At 55.5% G+C, this 23,870-nt stretch overlaps 2 protein-coding genes across 5 annotated transcripts in view; one reads left to right on the top strand and one right to left on the bottom strand.

The window, feature by feature from the left end:
• The window catches only part of DTX1 (deltex E3 ubiquitin ligase 1), a 35,768-nt gene extending 31,873 nt beyond the window's left edge, over positions 1 to 3,895 (top strand). The window contains exons 5-10 of the mRNA XM_081802173.1: positions 91 to 252; positions 530 to 591; positions 1,300 to 1,458; positions 1,562 to 1,723; positions 1,829 to 1,918; positions 2,588 to 3,895. Coding sequence (XP_081658299.1) covers positions 91 to 252; positions 530 to 591; positions 1,300 to 1,458; positions 1,562 to 1,723; positions 1,829 to 1,918; positions 2,588 to 2,812 — 860 coding nt within the window. The 3' untranslated portion in view covers positions 2,813 to 3,895. The remainder of the gene's footprint in view (positions 1 to 90; positions 253 to 529; positions 592 to 1,299; positions 1,459 to 1,561; positions 1,724 to 1,828; positions 1,919 to 2,587) is intronic.
• Positions 3,896 to 4,863: 968 nt separating this feature from the next.
• The window catches only part of RASAL1 (RAS protein activator like 1), a 28,652-nt gene continuing 9,645 nt past the window's right edge, over positions 4,864 to 23,870 (bottom strand). For 2 of the 4 annotated variants that reach the window (XM_031034818.2, XM_031034821.2), the window contains 16 exons: positions 22,293 to 22,422; positions 20,146 to 20,227; positions 19,933 to 20,064; positions 18,145 to 18,233; positions 17,015 to 17,412; positions 16,575 to 16,639; positions 16,172 to 16,284; positions 14,975 to 15,167; positions 11,271 to 11,408; positions 10,570 to 10,714; positions 9,175 to 9,347; positions 7,945 to 8,082; positions 7,725 to 7,860; positions 6,800 to 6,920; positions 5,897 to 5,973; positions 4,864 to 5,645 (listed from right to left, as the gene is read on the bottom strand). In XM_031034818.2, coding sequence (XP_030890678.1) covers positions 5,506 to 5,645; positions 5,897 to 5,973; positions 6,800 to 6,920; positions 7,725 to 7,860; positions 7,945 to 8,082; positions 9,175 to 9,347; positions 10,570 to 10,714; positions 11,271 to 11,408; positions 14,975 to 15,167; positions 16,172 to 16,284; positions 16,575 to 16,639; positions 17,015 to 17,412; positions 18,145 to 18,233; positions 19,933 to 20,064; positions 20,146 to 20,227; positions 22,293 to 22,422 — 2,270 coding nt within the window. In that variant the 3' untranslated portion in view covers positions 4,864 to 5,505. Of the gene's footprint in view, positions 5,646 to 5,896; positions 5,974 to 6,799; positions 6,921 to 7,724; positions 7,861 to 7,944; positions 8,083 to 8,184; positions 8,333 to 9,174; positions 9,348 to 10,569; positions 10,715 to 11,270; positions 11,409 to 14,974; positions 15,168 to 16,171; positions 16,285 to 16,574; positions 16,640 to 17,014; positions 17,413 to 18,144; positions 18,234 to 19,932; positions 20,065 to 20,145; positions 20,228 to 22,292; positions 22,423 to 23,870 lie in introns of those variants that run through there. The other 2 variants (XM_031034820.2, XM_081802172.1) reach the window with 2 other exon arrangements.

Below are 23,870 nucleotides of genomic sequence, written 5' to 3'. Positions count from 1 at the left end.
GGCCTCTGGCGCCCGCCCAAAGGCGGGAGGACGGGGTGGGCGGGGACCAGGTGGGCGCCACGCCCCCTGACGGCCCCGCCCTCTCCCCAGGGATGACCGGGATCCTGCTGTGTGCGGCGGGCCTGCCCGTGTGCCTGACGCGGGCCCCCAAGCCCATCCTGCACCCGCCGCCCGTGAGCAAGAGCGACGTCAAGCCCGTGCCCGGCGTGCCCGGGGTGTGCCGCAAGACCAAGAAGAAGCACCTCAAGAAGAGTACGCCTTCCGCGCCGACCCTGACCCCACTAACCTAACTCTTGACCCCAACTCCTCGGACCCCAACCTCCAATTTGTTCTTAGGACTTAGAACTCCACCTCCATCTCCTGATCTCAGCTCCCTTTCCCCTGACCCCCTCTGCCACCAACTCTGATTGCAGCAACCGCTGAAAGGTGACTCCTGCCAACCCCTCTCTGACCCCTGACCCCATCCTGAGCCAAGCCCTCAGGGGGAGATTCTAGGCACCCTCGAGCCTACCCCGCTGTGTCCTTGCAGGTAAGAACCCCGAGGATGTGGTTCGAAGGTACATGCAGAAGGTGAAGAACCCGCCCGATGAGGTGAGCCCCCGCGGGAGGGTCCTGGCCTGGGCAGAGGGGGCAACCTGGCTTCCCCAGCCCCTGACCTCCCATCCTCTAACACCCTCTCCCGTGTTTCTGTGTGTCACAATCTCTCCTCCCAGTTTGGGGGTTCACCTTTTCTCTCTCTCTCTTTTTAAAGATTTTATTTATTCATTTGAGACAGAGATACAGAGAGAGAGAGATCATGAGCAGGGGGACAGGCAGAGGGAGAGGAAGAAGCAGACTCCCCACTGAGCCAGGAGCCGATGTGGGGCTCGATCCCAGAACCCTGGGATCATGACCCGAGCGGAAGGCAGTCGCTTAACCGACTGAGCCACCCAGGCGCCCCAACGCCTTTTCTCTTTTATGCAATGTCTTCTGATAAACAGGTTTAATAGAATCACGTTTCTCAGTCTCCTGATGAGTGACAGTTTTCGTATCTTATTTTCACCCGTATTTTCCACCCCATGTTTAAGTTTTGCTTTCTATAGTTAAGCCTTTAATCCCTCTGGAGGGGGGTGCCAGGGAGCCCTGCCTTCCTCTGCCATGTATCTGCATTCAGTATATGGGAGTGTCCTCTCCCTTTGCCAAATGGGTACCGGAGGCTGGGGCAATCTGCCACCCTTGGGGGCTCCCAGGGGCAGCGCTGACCTGAGGGTGTCCTGCCCTGGCCAGTCCTCAGTGTCCCTTCTGTGCCCCCGCCCGCAGGACTGCACCATCTGCATGGAGCGCCTGGTCACAGCATCCGGTTACGAGGGCGTGCTTCGGCACAAGGGCGTGCGGCCCGAGCTTGTGGGCCGCCTGGGCCGCTGCGGCCACATGTACCACCTGCTGTGCCTCGTGGCCATGTACTCCAATGGCAACAAGGTGGGCCGCGCGGGCCAGTGGGTGGAGCCAGTGGGTGGGGCGCAGGCGGAGGGGCGGGGCCGGGATACCTGGGGGCCTCACCGCCAGCCTCCCCCCGCCCCAGGATGGCAGCCTGCAGTGCCCCACCTGCAAGGCCATCTATGGAGAGAAGACGGGCACTCAGCCGCCCGGGAAGATGGAGTTCCACCTCATCCCCCACTCGCTGCCGGGCTTCGCTGACACTCAGACCATCCGCATTGTCTACGACATCCCCACAGGCATCCAGGTGAGCGCCCCCCCCTTCCCGTCCCTCTGGCCTCAACTCCTCTGAACCCTGCAGAGGCCCCCCCACACCCGTCCATGGTTCAAGCACCTGCTCCCCTCCCCACAGGGCCCCGAGCACCCCAACCCAGGCAAGAAGTTCACCGCCAGAGGCTTCCCGCGCCACTGCTATCTGCCCAACAATGAGAAGGGCCGGAAGGTGGGTGCCCTGAGGGTGCAGAGGTGGGGGAGCTGGCCAGGGTCCCCCTCACCCCCAATCCCTGTTTCCTCCCTGCACCAGCATCGACCACTACCTCCTAGTGCAAGTCCAGCCCTGACAGATGCTTCACACCCCCCATCTCATTTCCAGCTTGGTGAGGTCAAGGTCTTGACCCCATTTTACAGAAGCCTCAGACAGGGCAAGTGACTTTCCCAAGGTCACACAGCTAGTAAGTGGGAGAGCCTAGATTTCAACCCAAGCAGTCCAAGCTCTTCACCACCACACTCCGGATTGTCGGCTTCACTTCCTGTTTTTCAAGAGAAGCCGGATCTCCTGATTTTCATGTAAAATCTCCAGGTGTTTGAACATTGCCAAAGAAGTCACAAAATGGCTATTTAGTAAACCAGACACAGCTGAGGGCCTTCAATTTGAGACCCAGATGAAACAGGCAGATAACCTGGAAAGAGCTCTTACTGGGAGTCCATCTAGGGAAGTGGCCATGCTGGGCGGCCACTGGTAATGTTGCAGGCTTAGAAGGCACTAAAGGAGCCACAGTGTGGCCAGGGAGGGAGGGAGGCTGGGCTGGGGGAGGAGGGGGCTCCAGCCACAGGGCGGGGCTGCCCGGGCCCTCCCCTCACCCCCGCGCCTGTCCTGGTGCCTACCCGCCAGGTGCTGAGGCTGCTCATCACCGCCTGGGAGCGGAGACTCATCTTCACCATCGGCACGTCCAACACCACGGGAGAGTCGGACACTGTGGTGTGGAATGAGATCCACCACAAGACCGAGTTTGGGTCCAACCTCACAGGCCACGGCTACCCGGACGCTAGCTACCTAGACAACGTGCTGGCCGAGCTCACAGCCCAGGGTGTGTCCGAGGCTGCAGCCAAGGCCTGAGGCCGGAGGCTGCCCACCTTCCCTCCTGCTTGGCCCCCTGGTCCGGCACTTGCCTCCCTCCGCCAGGTGTGTCCTGGTGGCCCAGGTTCAGGGCTGGGGAGGAGCCTGCAGAAGGAGCCAGAAGCTTTCTGGAGATGTGGCTGGAGGTAGTTGGAATATGCTGGGAGGATGGCAGGCCAGCCGGCTCCGACTTGTAGCTTCCCGAGAGGGTGGCAGAGAGAGTACCAGGAACCACAGCAACCTCCCTACCAAAAAGACAGAGCCCCACCCCCTCATGCAAATACACGTGTCCTGTTGAACACATGCACGCACACCCACGTGCCTCTACTTAACCCCAGACTGGGGGGGAAGAGACAGAAGACCCCTGTGATACCCCATATGGATTCCCATCTGTGTCTCTATCATATCCGTACAGCTTGTCTGCAGATGGGATTCAGGTCAAACACCTGGGGCCCTGCTGGGGCTCTGAGGGGAAAAGGGCCCTTGGGAAGCTTAGCCTCCCCCCCATCTCTGTCACCCATCTCTGCCACCCCCTGATGGGCAGTTGTGGGCCCATGGGGTAGAAGCCCCAGATTAGTCAGCAGGTTAGCAAAGGGGCAGGCCAGAGAGAGGGGGACCAGCGGGATCTTATTTTGTGCTTGTGTCTCTTCATCCTTCTGGGACTCTGACGTCCTTCTTCTCCCCTCCCATCCCCAGGCCTTATGTCTGTCCCAGATAAAGCACTGTTCTCCTTTCCTCCCCACCCCATCCTCTCCACCAAATCACTCCCAAACATCAAGATCCAAAGGCTGAAGCTTCTGGCTTCGGGAGCAAGACGAGGAGGCCTAGCTTAGGCCAGCAGGTCTAAAAAGCACACCGGACAGCAAAGAGTCCATTTCCCTTTCCTTGGGAGTGGGCAGTGGGGTGGCTGATGGTCTTGGCCAACCAGGGGCCTGTTGCCCAGGCAACTCACCAGCTCCGCCTCTGTTGATTGGCTGCCACGGTGGAAGTCAGCCAAGATTTAAAGGGACGCAAGCAATTGCTCTTTTGAAAACCTACCAGTCCCACTGTGGGTGGAGAAATAAATGGTCTTTCTCCTCCTCACTCAGTCTTTTCCTGCCAAGAGGGGTGGGGGGGTGGGTGGCTCTGTTCCTGGGGGACTCTGGCCCACCCCATCGGGGAGCTTACAACAAAATGATGACCCCAGGACCATTGCCCCTCTCAGCCTTGGGCAGCAGGAGATTGAGGGTCCCCATAATTCTCTTGTCTTGGGGTACGCAGGGAGTGTGAAGGTGACAGAGGCAGACCCTCCCAACCCTAGTCCCCAAGAGGGCAGGGCTGAAGGTGCTGTTCTCAAGCACGGCACAAGACAATGCACACAGCTGCTGCCCGGTACAGTACTGGGAATGAGGGACTTGGGCTGGGAGCTGAGAGCCAACGGGAAAACATGGAGGAGCTGGGATACACCGTGACTGGCTCCTCGAGCCCCAGCCCCTGCCCTAAGGCAGGAGGGCCCGGTTCTGTCTAGGGACAGATCCCAGGATCTGCAACAAGCTTCCCATCAGCTCGGCAGCATCCCAGGATGCTGGGTGGCTGTGGCGGATGCTGTGGCTCCAGGCGAGCCCTGCTGGCCACACTTGGGATAGCGCCGCATCTTTCCGGGTCCCCCTTATCTCCAGATATGCTTTGGTTTTTGTCCCACACTCTAGTCACACGAAACCAGAAATGAGTCCTTGGAGGCCCTTCCAGTTCTGCCAGTTGGGTGTTCCCAAATATTTTACCCTCTATGGTTCATTCTCAAACAAAATCTCACTTCAAACCTTACTATACATAATTGCCCAGCCCCATGATCATCAAATCCTGTGTTCGACCATATCACCGGGGGATCTTGTTAAAAATCCTGATCCCTGTGCCCACACTCCCTCAGATTCTGATTTAGTAAATCTGGGTGGGGTCCAACAATCTGAATTTCTAGCAGACAACCTAGGGGGTGAGTTTTGGACCACAGTCTAAGAAACCCCTCCCTGGCTCCCAAGCCAGCCCCGTGGAACCCAGTTTGACAACCACACATCTAGACACTCCCTCCTTATTTTATACAGCATGAACTGAGGCTCAAAGAGGGGATCAGAACCTAGCCCAAGGTCTCCCAGGATCCAAGGATCTGAGTCTGGCACACTGGGGTCCAAGCCTCCGTTATTCCCGAGGGAACCTGATTCTGGAAGCTTGTGGTTAGGACTCTCAGCCAAGGCAGGGTTCAGGAGGATCAGTAAGGTTACACGGATTGGCAGACATGAAAACAGGAATGGCTGAGCCTCTTTAGTGCCTGTCTGGGGCAACAAGGCCACATGGGTATCGGGGATTCACGTACAGCTGTATCCAGCAGCTCAGGACCAGGCTGGCTTGGTCGGTGTGGGCAGAGGCCAGTCTGGTTTAGCAGAGACCTTCTGCTGAGCCGAATGAGTCGGACTCCTTATCCCATCCACTCCCATCTGCCTCAGCCCAGAGACTGAGATTCTTTCAGTACAAAGGCCAGCCCCCCGCCAGAGGGCTTCCATGCCCGGGGTTCTGGACTTAGGGCACAGAGACTAGGAGATCTCCAGAAGCCTCCACCCTACAGCATCAACGAGGTATAGGACAGCCTCAAGGGGCCGGGATGCACTGAGAAGGGCCCGCTGGCTCCTTCCACCTCCTTCCAGGCTGGCTCTGGCATCTCCTCAGTGCCCAAGGGGGCCCAGGGCTGCCTTCTGCTGCTCCCGCTGCTGGAACTCTTCATGGGCTCTGTCCAGATCTTCGAGCACCTCCAGCAGGCGGGCGGCTGCCTCTCTCTGCCGGGCCAGGGCATTGGGGCAGGCCCCTGTGAGGGAGACAAGGAGCCGCGGGGGATCAGCCAGGCCAGGGCGGGCTGCCATAACCCAGACCCCACGGCTTTCTCAGGCTGCAGGCTGGCCCTATGCCCTGAGGGCCCACACACTCCGTCCCGCCACTCACCACACCTGCTGGTGAACTGCGAAGGGGAGAGTTGTGGGGAAGGACATAGGAGTGGGCTCGGCAAGTTATGGCAGGGGACAGAGACGGCGAAGAAAGGGGACCTCCTTAGCCCCTTACCTTCCGTGGCCCCGGAACTCTTCTCTGCATCTGCCTCTGGGCTTGAATCTGTGTTGGGATCCTCCTGGAATTTCATCCTGGAAGTTGAAAGGGAGAAAGACAGGTTGGTCCCTGATTCCCAATCTTGGTCTCCACCCCAGAGATTCTCTGCTGGTTGCAGGAGACGTGACTGGCTCCCACTAGTCACCATCACCACCACCATCACATCAAATACTTAAGAGTGCCAGACACTATTATAAACCCTTCACATGTATTAACTCATTTAAGTATCACAGAAAATGTATCCAAGGTAGGTACTTTCTGTTGGATCCGTTATACAGTCCAGACACAGAGAGGTAATGTAACTTGCCTAAGGTTGCACAGCATAATAACTGTTACCGTGTATTGAAAGCTGTGACCAGGCATCTACAAAATGCCTCACCTGTATTAGCTCATTTGACCACTCAGGACAACCCCATGAGGAAGGTACCGTTATTATCCCTATTTTTCCGATGAGGAAACGGAGGTACAGAGAGGGTAAGCAATGTGCCTGAGATCACATAGCCAGTAAGTGGCTAGCCCAGAATTCGAAGCCAGGCAGGCCAGCTTCAGAACCCACTCTAGAAGGAGTTGGAAAAAATCGGTCACTGAATAGGGGTGAAGCCCACCAGGAAGGAAAAGGAACGCATCCAAGGTCTGTACCCATGTCTCAAGGGACCCGGATATTAAAAGATCCAAGACCCACTTCTGCATTGGGGCCTGCCTGAGGACGCCTCCCAGTCCCCCGCTTGAGCCTGCACACTGTGCACCGGGAAGCTCAGCTGAAGCGGACGGAAAGAATGAATAAATGAACATGGGAGGCCATGCTGGGCAGGTGACCTGGCTGGTCATCGCGGGGGAAGTGGGCTGGGCAGGGGCACCCACCTGAGCTGGTCCCGCCCCAGGAGCAGCCGCCGATACACCATCTGGATCTCAGCGTCGGGATCCAGCGGGTCGCTCCAGTCCCCCAGGGTGACGGCCGAGTGTGTGCGGCTGCAACCAGCAGCTGAGGGGGACACAGCGCCATCAGGACTGCTTCCCATTGCCCCTTCCAAAAGTCCCCACGGCAGATGGCCCCCAAGCCCCGACCCTTCTGCCTCTAAAATCCCTCTTCCAACCTACTACTTCCATCAAGCCCCACTGCCTCCAGTCCCGCCCAGCAGAACGGTAGCCTCACCTCCCTCTAGCCTCCTCCCACAGTCCAGCCTCCAGCCACGCAGACCCTTTTCAATCCTTCAGCCCTCCCTGTGCCACCTCCAGGCCTTTGCCCGTGCTCTTTGCTCTGCCTACGACACTTCCTTACCCCATCCCTGTCTCCAACTTCGTTGCTTAACGCCTCCTCTTCTCAGGTCACATCTAAACAGCACCTCCTCCAGGAAGCCCTCCTTGATCTCCTACTCTGGGGCTGGGTCAGAGGCATGCTCTGGAGTCTCAAAAGCCTCATTTTAGTACTTAGAAGACTGTATTACAATTGACTGGCTATTCACTTGTCTTCCTCCAGAGCAAACCTGATGTCTGTGTACCACTAGATGCTTGGCACATAGTAGGTGCTTAAAAAATAATACCTCACATGTAATGAGCACTATGTGCTCAGCAGTGTTCTAAGGGCTTTGTGTATATCAACTCACTCAATCCTCCCAACAACCTCAGGAGGCAGGTACTGTCATCAACCCCATTTCCCGCTTCAGGAGACTGAGGCATACAGAGGTTAAGTAACTTGCCCCAGGTTGCACAGCAGCCAGACGAAGGTGGGACAACTGCTGATCGACAGGTGGGGAGGACGGAACCTGGGCCCACCCTGCCCCCTCACCTGAGCGCTCAGCCTGGAGGCAGCAGGTCCAGCGCGAGCTGCGGAAGGCACCGGGGTGGCAGGCGGCCAGCTTGTCCGGGTTGGGGGCACTGGCCTTGCGCAGAGCCGACAGCCACTGGTTGAGCTCGTTCACATTCTGCAGGGAGCCCGGGGGTGCGGGGGGACAGTCAGGGGTGGGAACCTAAGGGACGCTCTCCGCCCCATCCTTGCCATGCCTCACCTTGCACTGGAGGTAAGTGGTGTGCAGCACGCTGGCGGGGTCCTGCGTTACCACCTGCATCACGTGCGGCAGCTGGAAGGCGCCCTCGTCCACGCGCTCCACGGCGCGGATGCGCGACACCGGGATGGAGGAACGCATCTGGGAGACAGGCCTGTCGCTGCAGAGTGGGCTGCAGGGCAGGCTGGGGCCCGGGGTGGTGGGGCCCAGGGGCAGCTTTCCTTTGGAGGCGTGCCTCAGGGGATGTTCCCTGAGGGTGTGTCTGTAATCTGGGTGCATGACCCCTGTCTCGAGCACTGAGTCCCCCAGACCTGCCCCATCACCCTCGAAAGAAGCGCGGACTCCCCTGGGCACCAGTGTCCATCACTGTCATCCATCAGCACAGCAACCCCTGACATGGCAGATGGGAAGTGCTTTCTAGCACTCCGCATTTATCACTTTACACCAATTTCTGAGGCCGGGTCTATGTGCCGAGAAGGAAACTGAGGCACGGGAGGATCCTTGACCCTCCCGAGGTCACTCAGCTAGTGGAGCCAGGGTTGGAAACCAGGGACTGGAACTCTAGAATCTATGCTCTGCTGACAAAGTGGGAATAATGAGCAAGCACACCCTGTCCAGTGTTAGCTATCATTCACGGACGTGCAGGCACAGAAATGCGTACACACCAGCAGGTGCCTGAGTTGCCGCTGGATTTCAGTGGCAACCCCGTAAGAACAGGGATTTTATGTCTTGTTTACTGCTGTATGTCCAGTGCGTAGAACACTGCATGGTATACAGTAAGCACTCAATAAATGTTTGATGAATGACCGAGTGAATAAATGCCTGGTATGTGTGCCCTCCAGGCAGGGACATCTGAGCGAACAGATCTAATTTTACGTGGTAGGATAGCGCGTGGGCATTGGCCTGCGTGGGAGCATCGGAGGGCGGCTAAGCATTGTGTGTGTCCTGTTTGTGTCCACACCGGGGGGCGGGGGGGGGGTCCGGACCACCACAAGTGCACATTCTGAAGGACGTCTGATGGTGTGGGGCGGGGGGCTGGATGCCTGTGTCTGTCCTGTGCCCACACTGGCCCAAAAGTGGGAGCAGAGCCTGGCCTGAGACTTTGGACTTGTTGAGTCCTTGCCCCGTCCTGGGCCTCAGTTTTCCCCGGCTTACAGAGAGGCAGCTCAATGAGGGAGGCCACTGCTGGAACCCCCTACCCCACCCCACCCCTGCTGTGGGCGGGAGGCCCACCTGCCACTCAGGACTTTTGGAGTAGGAGAGAGTCTCCCCGCTGAGCCAGAAGTAACGCTTCTTGAAGGCAAAGCGTGTGGCCAGGCTGGCGGGCTCCTCCTTGCGCTTCAGCAGGTAACCTTCACGAACAATCACTGAGGGGGCCACCAGGGCCCTGGCTGGGCCCCCAGCCTCTGGGAAATGGGGAGAGAGGGGACAGTGAACCCCTCATATGCAGGCTCAACCTGCCCTGCCGGTGTGCCCAGGGCCTCTGTGGATGAGCATGACTCTCTGCCCCCCCTAGAGGCAGGAGGGTGAACGACAGGACGGCTGCGGGCTCCACTCCCTCCATTAGGGAGTGGATCATTGAAGGTGGGGTGGGGAGCACAAAGCAGGCGTCCAGCATCCCTCTCCTGAAGCTCTGTAGACAGTGGTGCAGGCAGCCAGCGGGCGTGGGGGTGGGGCGCGGGGGGGCTGCCTCAGGAAGTCAGTCCAGGGAGGACCTGGGATCTAGCCCCCCCGGGGGGTCCCTCCCCAATGCCACAGGGACCCTGCCATGCCATAACCAGGGCTCCCCATTCCAACAGGTTCCTCCTATGTGACTTGGACCCAACTCTCTCATGCCCTGAGCCCTACAGTGTAATACAGACTTAGCCCCAACTCTTCTGCTTAAAGCAGTCCCAGGCTCCATTTCACTCCCCATCAAAGCCCAGCTGCCTATGAAGCCCCCACACAATCTGGACCCCACCTCTCCTTTGTGCCCCCTCATTCACTCTTCTACATTGGCTCCTCCCTGTGGCTCCCCATTCCCCACCTCAGGGCCTTTGCACATGCTATTCCCAGCCTGGAATACTCTTCCCCGGGATCTTCATGGCTTGCTCTCTGTCCTCCTTCAGGTCTTTGCTCTAATAGCACCCTAGTGAGGTCATTTCGGGCCTAAAAATTCAACCTGCCACCCCTACCCCAACATTCTCTTCCCTCCATTATTTTTTCTCCCTACACGATCACTCCCAAACATACTATATTATTTGCTAACTCGTCTTGTTTATAGCCTGTGGTCCCTGCTAGAATAAAACTTCCACTAGAGCAGGAATTTCTTCTGTCTTGTCCACTGCTGTTTCCCCAGCACCTGGAACACTGTCTAGCAAGCACTTGATATTTTTTGATTGCATGCACACCATGCGACAGCACCCACACACATCTCCACAATGGCTGGAATAGCCTGGAGGACAGGGCCTGAGCTCTGTTCATATCTGGGACCTAGCACAGGAGGGGCCAGGAAATGTTAGTAGACTGACTAGCTGACCCACACAGGTCCATAGTCTCAATGCTGGGGGGGGGGGCGGGCGCGGGAAGGGCAGGTCCCGAGGGTCCACAGAGTGACAAGCCAGATGTGGCAGGAACACAGGGACTCACCCTCCTCCTCATCCACATCCACCAGCTGGTCCAGGAAGTGTCTCACACGTGAGATACTCTGCTGCAGGAAGGGGTGGAGGGGGGCCATCCATAGCTCCTTGCCCTGGCCCAGCTGCTGGCCCAGGTTTCCGATGCTCTGCACAGCCTGGAGCAAAGAAGCAAGGGATGCCAGGGCCAAGGTCACTGCAGGGGAAGGGCTGTCTGTGGACCCAGAACAGAGCCCCTGAGTCCTAACTCTCAAATCAGTGCTCAATGAAAGGGGAAGACTCATAGCACCTGCTTTGAGCAATATCTACCCCTCCCTATGGAGAGATATGCACCCCCAGTGCCCTTATTCTGTTCCCTCCGGAGCCCAATTCCCCTACCCAGGACTGCCTGATCCTATCATGCATACTTTGAAGCCCATCAGAACCTCAAAATATGGCCACTTTGCAAAGGATGGTCTAATTCACACTAAGGTGTAAATGACTACTAGCCCACTTCCCACTTTCCTCCTGGAAGGGTAGGGTTTTCGTTTCAAGAGACGAAATTAGAGAACATATGAATGAATGCCTTCACAGTCCAGATGGAAGGCTAATGGGTGTTTCAGGCAGATTTCTCTGGGTGTCGTTTGGGTCTTCTGTCAGTTTGGCCTTCCAGCTCTGTTCCTATGCTTTTCCCAGGCTAAGAACACCCAGGATGTGAGACTCCACTTTCGGCACCTTGGCAAGCAGTAGCAGTGAGCGGCTGGTCTGGGGATCTGCATGCTGGTCCCGGAGGTCAAACAGCTTCGGGGTGAGGATGGCAGGTGCAAAGAATCGCAGGAAGAGAAAGCCACTTATGGCCAGGTACTTCACATCCTGCCAAGAGAAGCAGCAGGTGGGATGAGCCCCCAAGGACCCACTTCCCAAATGGGGAAACTGAGGCGGCAAAGACTATAGATTGGTGGTGCAAGGGGAAGTGGGACCGGAGATGGGCTAGGAGACCACACTGGTCTGCCAAGATGGTTTTTTCTCTCTGGACCTCAGTTTCTCCACCTGGAAAATAGAGTAACAATACCAATCCTGCAGGACCAGCTTTAGCCCAACATCCTCAGAATCTGCTTTGTGCCAATCACCGTGCTAAGGGCACAGGCCTATAAAGGAAGCAGCATCATTATTCCCCTTTTACAGATGAGGAAGCAGAAATTCAGAGATGCCAAGTGACTTGCCCAAGGTCACACAGCTGATGGGTAGAGAAGGCAGAATTCAATCTCCTAATCTATGATTTATTATATTGATAGCACCATGCCAGATACCTCTCCATACATTTGTTTAGTTAATACTCACCCTGGGAGGAGGGATTCTCTCTGCATTTTACAGAGAAGGCCACTGAAGCCCAAAGAGAGGTCACCTGCCCAAGACCACACAGCTGTAAATGGCAGAGCCAAGATTTGAACCCAAGCAGGATTAGAGCTCTCAGCTCTTCCTCACACCCTCCTGCATTCGACCCTCGCTACCGTGCAATGCTTGCTGAGCATCAGGAACTAATCCGAACCGCTAACCGTCCCATGGAGTAGGTACTATTGTCCCTGTTTTCTGGATGAGGACACAGGCTCCGGAGTGAACCCAGGCCGGCTGGCTCCTGAGGCTGTCCTATGGGCACCCCCCCAGCCCAAGCCTCTGCCTCCTACAAACTGTAAAGTGCGGTGCCCCCCTGTGTGAGTCCCGGCCCTGGCCCATCTACAGGTAAGGCTGGTGCCCCCAGCGCCAGCAGAGACAACTCAGAGAGAGGGTGTGCCTTTACCCTGGGTGCACCTGGCTCTCCCCGAATCACTCCCCGCCCACCTTGCACACTTGCCCGGCTATATTTAGCCTGAGAATGTGCTCCAGTATTTATTTAGGGGTTGTATTCACACTTGAGACAATACCCTCCCTGGGTCCGTGCCAACTTCCTACGGCACGTGTGCGCTGACAGGGAGCCCTGCCGACAGAGGGTACCCAACACCGCCCAGGAGGAGGGTCTCTGCCCCCACCTGCCCTCATCTGGAACCTGAGTTGCCCCCAAGGCCACCACCCCTCCCCCCCACCCCCCCACCCCCCGCACCTGCCATCTTCCAGGGTAATTTTAGCCTTTGACATCATCTCTTCGACTTCCTTTCTTAAGCAGGAGGAACAGGTGTCAGAGCGGCAGAGAAAGGAGTTCCCCTGGGTTTCCATGACCCCATCCACCCTCGCGGGCCTGAGAAGGTCCCTGCTCCCTGCCCACGGCCTCTGCCCACCGTGGGAGCTGAGAACTGCAGGGCACTCGGGTGTCACACTGGGTCCCCCACAAGGGCCAGGCTGTCTAGGGAGCTGGCCTCCCCGCTTCCCTTCCCACCTCCCAGCCACAGCTGTGTCCCACTTAGCACCTGCAGCCCAGGCGAGATCCTGGCAAAATGGGGCATAAATCAAGCAACGTCCCAGTTTGGAGGCCCAGAACTCACTCCTCAGTGGGGGGCCGAGGGGAGAAGGGAGAGGCCCATGCTGGGAGACCAGAGGCCTCGCTTTGAGTCCACAACGCTTGGCCAAGGCTCTTTACCTCTCTGGGCCTCAGTTTCCCCACCGGTAAAGAGAACGTGGGGAGAGGTGTGGCGTAATCAAGGGCTCTTAACTCAAGCTCTAGGGACTGAGCTGTTACATCTCCAACATTTAGCAGGTCTTAGATTTTTCTGCAAAGTGACCCCCCAGCCATGTTTCTATTACGTCAGCACTACCTAAGAGCCTGATGTGATGTCATTTGTAAGGTAGGACAAAAACGGCCACCTGGGGGCGCCTGGGTGGCTCAGTCGGTTAAGTGTCTGCCTTCGGCTCGGGTCATGATCCCGGAGTCCCTGGATCAAGTCCCGCATCAGACTCCCTGCTTAGTGGGGCGTCTGCTTCTGGCTCTGACCCTCCCCTCTCTCGTGCTTTCTCTCTCTCTTTCTCTCTCAAATAAATAAAATCTTTAAAAAAAAAAATGCTTTAAAAAAAAAAAAAACAGGGGCGCCTGGGTGGCTCAGTTGTTAAGCGTCTGCCTTCGGCTTGGGTCATGATCCCGGGGTCCTGGGATCAAGTCCCACATCGGGCTCCCTGCTCCGTGGGAAGCCTGCTTCTCCCTCTCCCACTCCCCCTGCTTGTGTTCCCTCTCTTGTTGTCTCTCTCTCTCTGTCAAATAAATAAATAAAAATCTTTAAAAAAATAAAATAAGGGGCGCCTGGGTGGCTCAGATAGTTAAGCGTCTGCCTTCGGCTCAGGTCATGATCCTGGAGTCCCGGGATCGAGTCCCGCATCGGGCTCCCTGCTCGGCGGGGAGTCTGCTTCTCCTCCCTCTGACCCTCCTCCCTCTCCTGCTCTCTGTCTCTCGTTCTCTCTCTCTCAAATAAATAAATAAAATCTTTTAAAAAAAAAATAAATAATAAAAAAATTAAAAATTAAAATAATAATAAAAAAAACCACGGCCACCCGGAAGGGATGCTGACCATTAAACCAGGGGGGCTCCAATGGGTAATGCACGGGCGAGTCCAGCTGCAAACACATAACAACTGGCTCAAAGTGTTGTGTTGTTGTTGTTACGTGAATCAATGCCAACATTTAAAAAAATAGGAGACCTCACATAAAATCCAGAATGTCGGCTTTAGAAAATAAACTCTCACGATCTGGCAGTACTGGGTCCGCATTCCTACATGGCAATGACTGATTGTCTGGAGCTGCCCCCTTAAGACAAGCCGTGGGAGCTCCCTTTGCCACAGTCCCTACCACTCCCTACTGCCCCACACCGGACTGCTGCCTTCATTCGCCTCACCTGCCGGAGGCAGCGCCGGGGGTCTCAACTTTTATGTCAATAGTGACAAAGCACTGCCACATGCGGGGATTTGCTTTTAGGCTATTTCGGGCGCCTGCTACTGAGCACCTACTGTGTACAAGTGTGCTCGCTCATTCTTGCGCTCCCTCGCTCTCTTTCTCTAAGAGCTGCATTTAAGAACACTTACTTTGTGCCAGACTCTATATTTGGTGGTTTTGAGCACCGATCCAGAAGCCAGACTGCCTAGACAGGTGCCTACCCCAGGACCATGTGACTCAATCTCTCTGGGCCTCTGCTTCTTCCTCTGGGAAATGGAAGAATACTGGTACCCACCCCATTGGGTGGATACGAAGACTAGATAAGGCGAGGAATACGTTCAAGGCGGTCTGACCCCCGGCAAGGGCTATATATCGCGTTAGCTGCTCTTACTACTATTACCACCACCCCTGGATCCCAGACCCTGCCAGGAATACTGATCCCACTTCCGACAGGACACACAGTACTTTAGCATGAGCAGCCCAGCTCTGTCCCCACCCTGCTCCGCCTCTCCATGTGACCCTGGACAAGCCACTGCCCCTCCCCAGCCTCAGTTTCCCCATCGGCTCCATGGGAACGCGTGGCCCACCTCGTGCTCCGCCTGGGGGAAGCGCTCCTCCACGCACTGGTGCAGCTGCTTGAAGGCGAGGCGCATGGCAGGCGGGCAGCGCCCCACGGAGCCCACGATGGCCTCCACGATGGGCCCCAGGTAGCCGGTCAGCAGCCCCAGGCTGGCGTCCCGCACGTGCTCCTCTGAGGGTGCGCCCTTGAAGGAGATTCTCCTGGGGAAACAGAGTGGCTGTGCCTCCGAGCGCAGCCTCTGTCCGCTCAAAACCCTCCCCCAGCCCCCACTGAGCTGAGAGCACCCACCTTCCCATCCCCCCTCCATAACCTCCCCTCCTCCCGTTCCCGCCAGGCTTCTTTCTGCTGCTTAAACACGCGGAGCTCACTCCTGTCGCGGAGCCTTGTGCATGCTCTTCCCTCCGCCTGAGACACTCCTGCACCCACAGTTAGCTTAAATGTCCCCTCCTCAAAGAGGCCATCCCTTTCCCACCACACATCATCACGGACCCTGGTCTGGTGCGTTTTCAGCAGGGACATGCCGGACACACGCTCCCACCTCAGGGCCTTTGCACTTGCTCTTTCCCCTGGCCTGGGATACTCTTCCACCGGATCTGTGCATGCCTCCCTCCCTCATCTCCTCCAAGTGTCTGCTGAAAGGTCCCCTTCTCTGTGAGGCTGTCCCTCTGACCACCCTATGAAATCCTGCAAGCCCCTGCTCTGCTCCCACAACCCTTCCCTGCTCTCTCTCTCTCTCCATTCCCCTGAGCGCCTTCAATGACCTTCTTTAGTTGGCTATCTCCCTCCCCCTGGAAGACAGATTTGGGTCCGCTTACTCCCTGCTCAGGATCAGTGTTCAGCCGGTGTCTGAACAATAGGTTCTCGACGATTGTTTTGTTGAGTGGATGATGGAATAACACTTTTCTACCTGCAAGGTTCTTGTCCCTTCTTTCTTATTCCCACACAGGTTGTAGGGTCTGTCTTGCCCGCCTCAGAGTTGGGATTCGAACCCAGGAGCTCAGTTTCAGAGTCCTGCCCGTCACCACTACACTACCCAGCCCGAGGATCGCGGTGCTCCCAGTGAGGCTTTCTGCGGCAACGCGGAGCTCCTGAGCAACGGAGCCGGAGGGAGGGATGGCCGTTGGCACAGACCCAGGCTGGCAAGGCTCTGGGCAGACAAGGGGGCTGCCAGGGGGTTGGGGTTCGCCCCTGAGGCCTTGCTCACCTGGTGCGGCCCAGGTCCATCTTGCACGGGTCCAGCTCCATGTACTTCTTTTCCTCGAAGACACGGTTAATCACTGGCTTCAGGACCTCGTGCAGGTAAGGCATGCCCACGAGCTGAGGGCAGGGGGCACCACATGGGGCGGGGCTGAGGGGGAGGCGGGGGCGTGCCCACGAGCGGGGGGCGGGGGGACCATGCAGGGAGAGGCTCAGAGCGAGGCTGAGGCATGCCCAAGGGCAGGAGTGAGGGGCGTCTCAGGGCGAGGCCAGGCACCAGCCACCAGGAGCCCCGCGCAGCTACCCTGAACCAGCCGAGGCTGGCCAAGCTCTGGGCTCCCAGTAAGCACAGAAAAGGAGTCCCCTTGAGGAAGCTGCAGCTGGGCCCCACCAGGCCTTTGCGTGCTCACCTTCATAAACTGTTCCATTGCCTTGGATGCCAGGGAGTTAGAACGGAAGAGGGTGTTGGGGTCAGCTGGGAGGACAGAGGGAAGTGTTTGCTGGGATTTGGAGGCCGGATCCACCTCACCCCACCCACCCAAGGTGGGAGTCATGATTCTTCCAGCCTCAGGAATCAGGTAGAGCTGCAACATCAACTCCATTCACAGTCCAGGGGCCCAGAGTGGTTCAATGAGCGGCCTGAGGTCACACAGCTCAAGAGGAGCAATGCCAGCACCTGAATCCAAGACTGTATCCCCAGTTGGCTGCTGGTGCACAGTGTAGGGACCCCCCCGCCCCCACACACATAGGAGCCCCTGACCTCTGCCTGAAGCCCCCCGTTTCTCCCTCAGAGACCCTGTGTGGACCCATCCCTGGGGTATAATGTCTGGGGCTCATGCAGGCAACTCACTGGTCCGGGTCACCTCACGCCGGGTGAGATAGTCCAGAAAGGGCCCAGCCCGGCCCTGGCCAAGAAAGAGCTTCACCAGCTTGGTGGCAAGGTCCTGGCGGCAGTCCCCCAAGGTCAGCTCCTCCAGCACAGCCAGGGGACTAGCAGCATCCTCCTGGGCAAGGACAGCCGACAGGGGAGGTGGCCCAGGGTCCTGGGACCCCAAAGCAAGAGCCCCGGGAGGGATCCCTGAAGCACGGGGAGCCATCATCCAGATCCCCTGTAGAATGGATGCACCCACCTCTGCCGGCCCCAGCACAGACTCCATGAGCAGCTCCGTGAGCGGCTGGTAATACCGGGAGGGCAGGATGCGGTCCTCGATGAGGCGCACCTTCAGCCGCAGCGCGCCCAGGGTCCCCCTGACCGGGGTCAGATCGCAGGTGAGAGAGCAGTAAGTACGTACGCGCAGGCGCGGACGGCCAAGAGAGGCAGGTGTGAACACAGATAAGGAGCATGGGTATTAGCAAAACAAGGCAGATGGGGACAGGTGTGAGCAGGTGTGAACAGGCGTGGGCAGTGTGGGCAGGTGTGAACAGATACTGACGGGGTACACAGGAACAGATGAGTGCAGACAGAGTCAACAGATACTGCTGGTGTGGAATGACGTGGCCAGTGTAAAAAAAAAATATGTACACTGTGAACAGACAATGGGGGCAGGTGTGGATAGTGTAGTCCGATGCAGACAAGTGTGGAGAAGTGTGGACAGGTGTGGGTATATGTGAACAGATGTTGAGAGGGATACACGGGAATGGACAGGTAAAGTCGATGTAAACAGTGTGGCCAGCATAAGGTGTATACAAGAACGGACAATGTGAACAGGTGTGCACAGGTGTGGAAAGACCCGGGGTTCTGAACACACATTGACTAGTGTGAGCTGATACGTTCACGTGCAAACAGGTGGATGGGGTCCAAGGTGAACTCATTTGGACTTAAGTAAATGCACATTGTAAGACAGACATTCAATGAGTGAACGAAGTGACATGGTGACAGCTTGTGGGCTGACATGGGCACCCACCAGGACCTGCCCGCAAGCTGAAGATGGCACTCGACCTGAGTTCAGCCTGGCCACCTCCCTCCGCACCCACATTTACCCAGAATCCTCCTCGGCTCTGGGAAAGGGCAGGAGACGGAACCAGCCACTGGGTGCGTTCTGCTGCAGGACCTGTGGGGGGAACTCCACCTGCAGGGGGACACGCAGACCCTCAGCTGAACCCGAACTTGCCCAGCCCAAGGCCCCACCCAGGCCAAGAAAAGCTCTGACTGCCCACCCAAGGAGGGGAGGCGTAGCCTGCCAGGGGTCACCTCCCCTCCCCTACCAAACCCCATTGACAAGAGCAGCCACACTCCTCTCCCAGTCCCAAAGTACTAGCTCCTGCCAGGATGCCGAGGGCCTCCAGGGGACGCTTCATTTACAGTTGGGGAAACTGAGGCTTGGGGAGATGGAGCAACTTGTCCAAGGTCACACAGCTGCCAGAGACTACATATCTGGACTGAGGGCATTTTCAGCTCTTTTGGGGGACACAAATCGCACCTGTCTGGAAGCTTAAAGAGAGTCCAGAAGGCCCCTGAGCCCCAGCCCCTCTCTTTTAAAATAACTTTATAAAGATGTAATTTGCATCCCGTACAAGTCACGTATTTAAAGTGTGTAATTCAACGGCTTCTGGTCTACTCACAGAGTTGTGCAACCATCACCACTAATTTCAGAGCATTTTCTATCAGCCCCCCAAACGCCTGTGCTCATTAGCTGTCACTCCCCATCTCCCACCCCCACCCCCAGCTCCTGGCCACCACTGGTCTACTTTCTGTCTTTACACGTTCACCTACTCCAGACATCTCATATAAATGAAATCATATAATCTGTGGGGACTGGCTTCTTTCCCTTGGCATGTTTCCAACATTCATCCACGTTGTAGCAGGTGCCAGACTTCATTCTCTTTTATGGCTGAGTAATATTCCATTGTAAGGATACACCGTGTTGTATTTATTCATTCAGCTGCAGAGGGACATTTGGGTTGTTTCCGCTCTTGGCTGTCACGAACAACTGCCTGCTGTGAACCTTCATGTACAAGTTTTTATGTGGATATGTGTTTTCATTTCTCTTTGGTGCGTGCCCAGGAGTGGAGTTGCCAGGGCATGTGGTGATGGTCTTTAACCGTTTGAGGAAGGGCCAGACTCTTTTCCAAAGCGGCTACCCCATTTACACCCCCGCCTGCCCGCCCGGCCGGCTGTGCATAACCAAGCCTCCCTATAACTTGCTCTAATCTTGCATCCTTTTAAAAAAAACTGTCAGCCCTGACTATGCATCCATTCCCACTGAGAGGCAGGGGCAGTCACACCCATTTTACAGATGTGCAAACTGAGGTTCCAAGACAAAGACCTTGAGCCCGGTGCTTCCAGGAATAGGGGTTAAGGGCTGAGATTCTGGAGTCAGAGAAGCCTGAGCTCAGATTCTGGCTCTGCCCTTTGTTGGTCATATGGCCTTGAGAAAGCCACTCAACTTCTCTGAATGAACCCTGGTTTCCCCAACTATAAAATGCAGACAACAATCCCAGCCTCACAGGGTGGCCATAAAGAGTGCGAAAGTGAGATTATGCTGGAGAAGCACTTAGCACATGGTCGTCCTGAGTACCCTCACCCCAGAATGAGAATCTGGGCCCAGCCTGGCACCTTGGGCAGGTTCCTGCCCCTTGCAGAGCCTCTGTCTCCTCGCCTGTGCAATGTGGCAATGGGACCCCATTGCCCAGGCCTGGCCAAGGAGCCAGCTGAGACAGCTTTCACATCTATCCTTCCAGATCCCAGGATGCAAGCCCATCTCCCCTCTCCTTCCCTCTTGGAGGCAGTGGGGAACCGTGGAGGGTGTCAGGGGAGGGGGTGCTTACCATGCCCAAGAAGTCATTCTTGCCCACCATGTCCCAGTCCCAGAGCTCCACTCGCAGTGGGGCTGGGGCACCCGGCATCTCCCGCAGCTCCAGCACCTCATCCCAGTGTGGGAAGCGGGTCTTCTTGATGGTCTGGGGAGAGGGGGAGTGAGGCAGAGCTGAGGAGGCCCTGCCTCCATGCCCGCCCCTCCCCCGATCCACGCCCCCACTCACTGACGTCTCCAAACTCTGGCTGCCCCAGAACACTCGTGCGAATGGGTCAGATGTGCCAGTGATATCCCGGGGGGCCAGGTCCCTGCGGAAGATGAGGAAAGGCGTGAGGGACGCAGGACCCTTGATGACCAAGACCCAGGCTGGACCTTGGAAAAGGGGTTCAGGATAGACCGTTCAAATGCCTCTGGCCTCCACTGTAGGGACGCAGCAAGGAGCACCCCTCACCCTGCCCATCCAAGCCCAGTATCTTCCTGTTGACCAGTGCTACCCTATCAGGAGGCCCTAGTATGCCCCTGTATTCCAGATAAGGAAACTGAGGCACCAGAAGGTCAAGTCCTAAATCACAAAGCCCAGGAGGTGAAGATGCAGTGGGGAGTGGGAGGGGAGCCTCAGTTTCCCTGGAGCCCCTGGGCAGGAGACCAGATGCCAGGGTTCAAAGCCTGGCTCCACCACTCATTGGCTGGGTGATACTGGGAGAAGTCCCTTCACCACCCCGAGCCTCAGTGTCCTCATCTGGAAAATAGAAATAATAACAGATCGAACCTCACAGGGCCGAGGTTTGAACGAGATGATGTGTATAACAGGCTTAGCTTAGCAGCTGGCCAGATGGGAGTGCTCGTTCATTCATTCATTCCTTCATTCATTCAACAAATGCTCATATCCACACCCTGCCTAGGATCCAAGAAAAGGCTTGAAGCAAGGACCCCCTGTCTCTGGTTGCCACGACAACCCAAAAGTCTCACCTCAGTCAGTTTCCCCAACCCCTCCTTCCTGAGGTCCCCCAAACCCAGTGACAGCCCCCCACCAGGGGCTGCTTGCTTCCTCTTGCTTCTTCTCTCCCACCCCTGTTTGGCATCCAAAGCCTTCTTTGGTTTCCTAGGAGCCAGCCCAGTTGCTAAGCGACAGCAATCAGTCCCTCTCCTGCTTGCAAGGATCCTGCACAGCCTTGTGGCTGGGGAGGAGGCCACTGGCACAAAGCAGAGGAGGAGCCTCCTGTCCCATGTGCAGTCCTTTTGCCTGTCCTCTGCAACCCTGGTACTCCATCCAGACTCCAGAGAGTCCCAGCTGGAGACAGAGATCTGGAGACGGTGGGAGAGGCACAGAGAGGGCAAGAAAAGGCTTTCAGGTCACACAGCAAACCAGAAATAGTGAACCTCCCCAACCTGAGTGAGGACTGGTCTAAAAGTGAGGGTTGGGGGAGTAAGGTGTGAAAACAAGGCAGAAAGACAAGATGGGAGATGAGAGGGGGAAAGGGATGGGAGTACTGAAGGAAGCAGAATGATGGGGGAGCTGAGGAAGAGAGGAGGGAATTACATAGCAATAAATAGGCAGGAGGGAAGATGGATATCCCACGAGCTGGTGCCCCTGGAGGGTAATCTGTAGGGTTTTGCTGATCCTGCATCCAACTTCCTTCTCCTGTTTCTTTGGGACAGGACCTGCCCCTGTCTCACACTCCCAGCTCACATAACTTAGGTAGGCTGATCCCTCTCTTCACTCCAGGAGTGGGTGTGGGACTCAGGCCTGACCCATCAGAGTCCATGTAATTGGTTCAGAGATAGGTATGTGCCCCAGACTGGGCCAATAAGAATCAGTCCTAGGACATTAGTTGGAAATGATGAAGGAAATTTCTTTTTCAGTTGGACCTGCCAAGTTGGTAGGATGCCATCTTGGGACTGCTGGGGTCATCTTTGCCCACACCTGGAGAGAGACCGCCTGAGAATGAAGCTAACACAAAAGATAACCGAGAAGTCTATGTCTACAGATTCCTGATGTCACTGTTTGAGCACCTGGATCCAGCCATGCCTGAAGCTGCATGTCATTTATATAAGCCAATCTGCTTAAGCTAGTATGAATTGGGTATCTATCACTTACAATTTGATTAATACACCTCCACACTTTGGCCATTCTCAGTGTCTGACCTTTGGTTGCTGGTCACTGGGGACCCAGCAAGGATTTTGCTTGTGCTCTGACCCCAGGAACTTGCAAACCTGGTGAACATGGACTGTTTGCCTACAAGGGATCCTGGCTGTGAGCCCAGAAGTGCCCCAGGAGTGACGTGGTCTCAAAAGCCAAAACAGCTGGGAGAATGCAGCAAACTCTTGCTCATTCTCAGACCAACCCCACACCATCCCCCATCATGACCATACCTGGCCTGGAGCACATGACAATGAAGACAACGGCCCCGTGCATCCTCCAGCATCTGTACATCCAAGCAGATCTCACCCTGAACCTCTGCATCTGGGTCCACACGGCTCAGGTTGATCCAGCTATCAATTCCTGGAAGGCACAGGTGCTCCCATTTATTAAGTACCTACCAGACAGTGGCATTGTGTTAACTTAAAAATTCAATTAACATTAAATATGTATTAAGTCATGGACTTCTCATGTTAGCCTTCTGATGTAGGTACTGTAATTATCCACACTTCCAGATGAGGAAAATGAGGCACAGTGAAGGAAGAGCTTTGCCCATGTTCCCACAGCTAGTAAGTGGTAGAGCTGGGATTTGAATGTGAGCAGTATAGTGCAATGCCCTTCACCCTGTACTATCTCATTCTTCACTCTAATATACAAAACCCTCCATCATTTAGTCTCAACACACTCTCCCCTCACAAAAATGTTGGGCATTCCTTTCTCTGAGCCTCCCACCCGGCAGGGGGCAGTTCTCCCAGTCTGGAATCAGTCAAGTCAATTTCAACCTCCCTCCCCTACCCGCTTCATTTCTCTCAACACTTGAAAGATATCATCCACTGATTTCTAGCTTCCATTGTAGCTGTTGGGAAGTCATTGCAGCCTGATCACTGATCTTCTGTCAATGGTGTATCTTTTCTCTTTAATTTTAAGGACTATGAGTTTGATGTTCTACAATTTCACCACACAGGCAGGTAAGGATTTTTTTTTTTTTTAATCCTGCTTACTGCAGGTTGTGCTGATTCTACTTCTAGAATCATGTCCTTCCTTGAGTTCTGGAAAATTCCAGTCATCAATTTTTGTATCACTTCCTCTCCCTTATTTTTTCTTTCTTTCTTTTTTTTTTTTGAAATTTGCAAATTATTTTTTATCTTGGAAAACAAATTTTTCACACAAAAATATGTCATATTACTCTGTATGGCTTTGTTATTGATAAATTAATAAACATTTTAAAATTTTGTCTTAATTTGTAATATAGTACCTACAGGTATTACCCACTTCGGGGTCCACAAAAAATTTTAAGAGTGGTAAAGGGTCCTGAGATCACCACACTTTTAACCCTGGTGGCTGCACATCTTCTTGAATGATACCAGCTCGATTTATGGCTTGCTCCTTCTGGTACTCCTCCAGCCACATTAGGGGCCGGAAGTAGATAGGATAGAAGGCGGCTCCGATTAGGGAGATGAAGCTGCCGAAGATGAGCACGGTGCGCAGGTTCCGGGACATGGCGCCGGACCCGCTGAGAGCCCCGCACGTTCTCCCTTATTTTTTCTATTCTTTCCTCCTAGGACTCCAATTAAATGGATGTTAGACCTTCTCAGTAATTTTCTATGTCTCTGAACTTCTCTTTCATATTTTCCTTCTTTTTTCTCTGGGCTAGTCTAAATAATTTCTTCAGATCTCTCTTCCAGCTCACTAATTCTCTCTTCAGCTCCGAATGATGTGCTGTTGAACTCAGCCACTCAGTTCTCAATTTCAGTCACTACTTTTTATCTCTAAGAGTTTGATTTGGTTCTTTTTCAAATCTATTTTTTTTT

Source organism: Leptonychotes weddellii, chromosome 13 (assembly GCF_054177405.1).
Source record: "Leptonychotes weddellii isolate Sample4059 chromosome 13, ASM5417740v2, whole genome shotgun sequence".
NCBI lineage: Eukaryota > Metazoa > Chordata > Mammalia > Carnivora > Phocidae > Leptonychotes > Leptonychotes weddellii.
The sequence above is the reverse complement of the archived record's forward strand: the minus strand, read 5'-3'. Positions and strand labels throughout refer to the sequence as shown.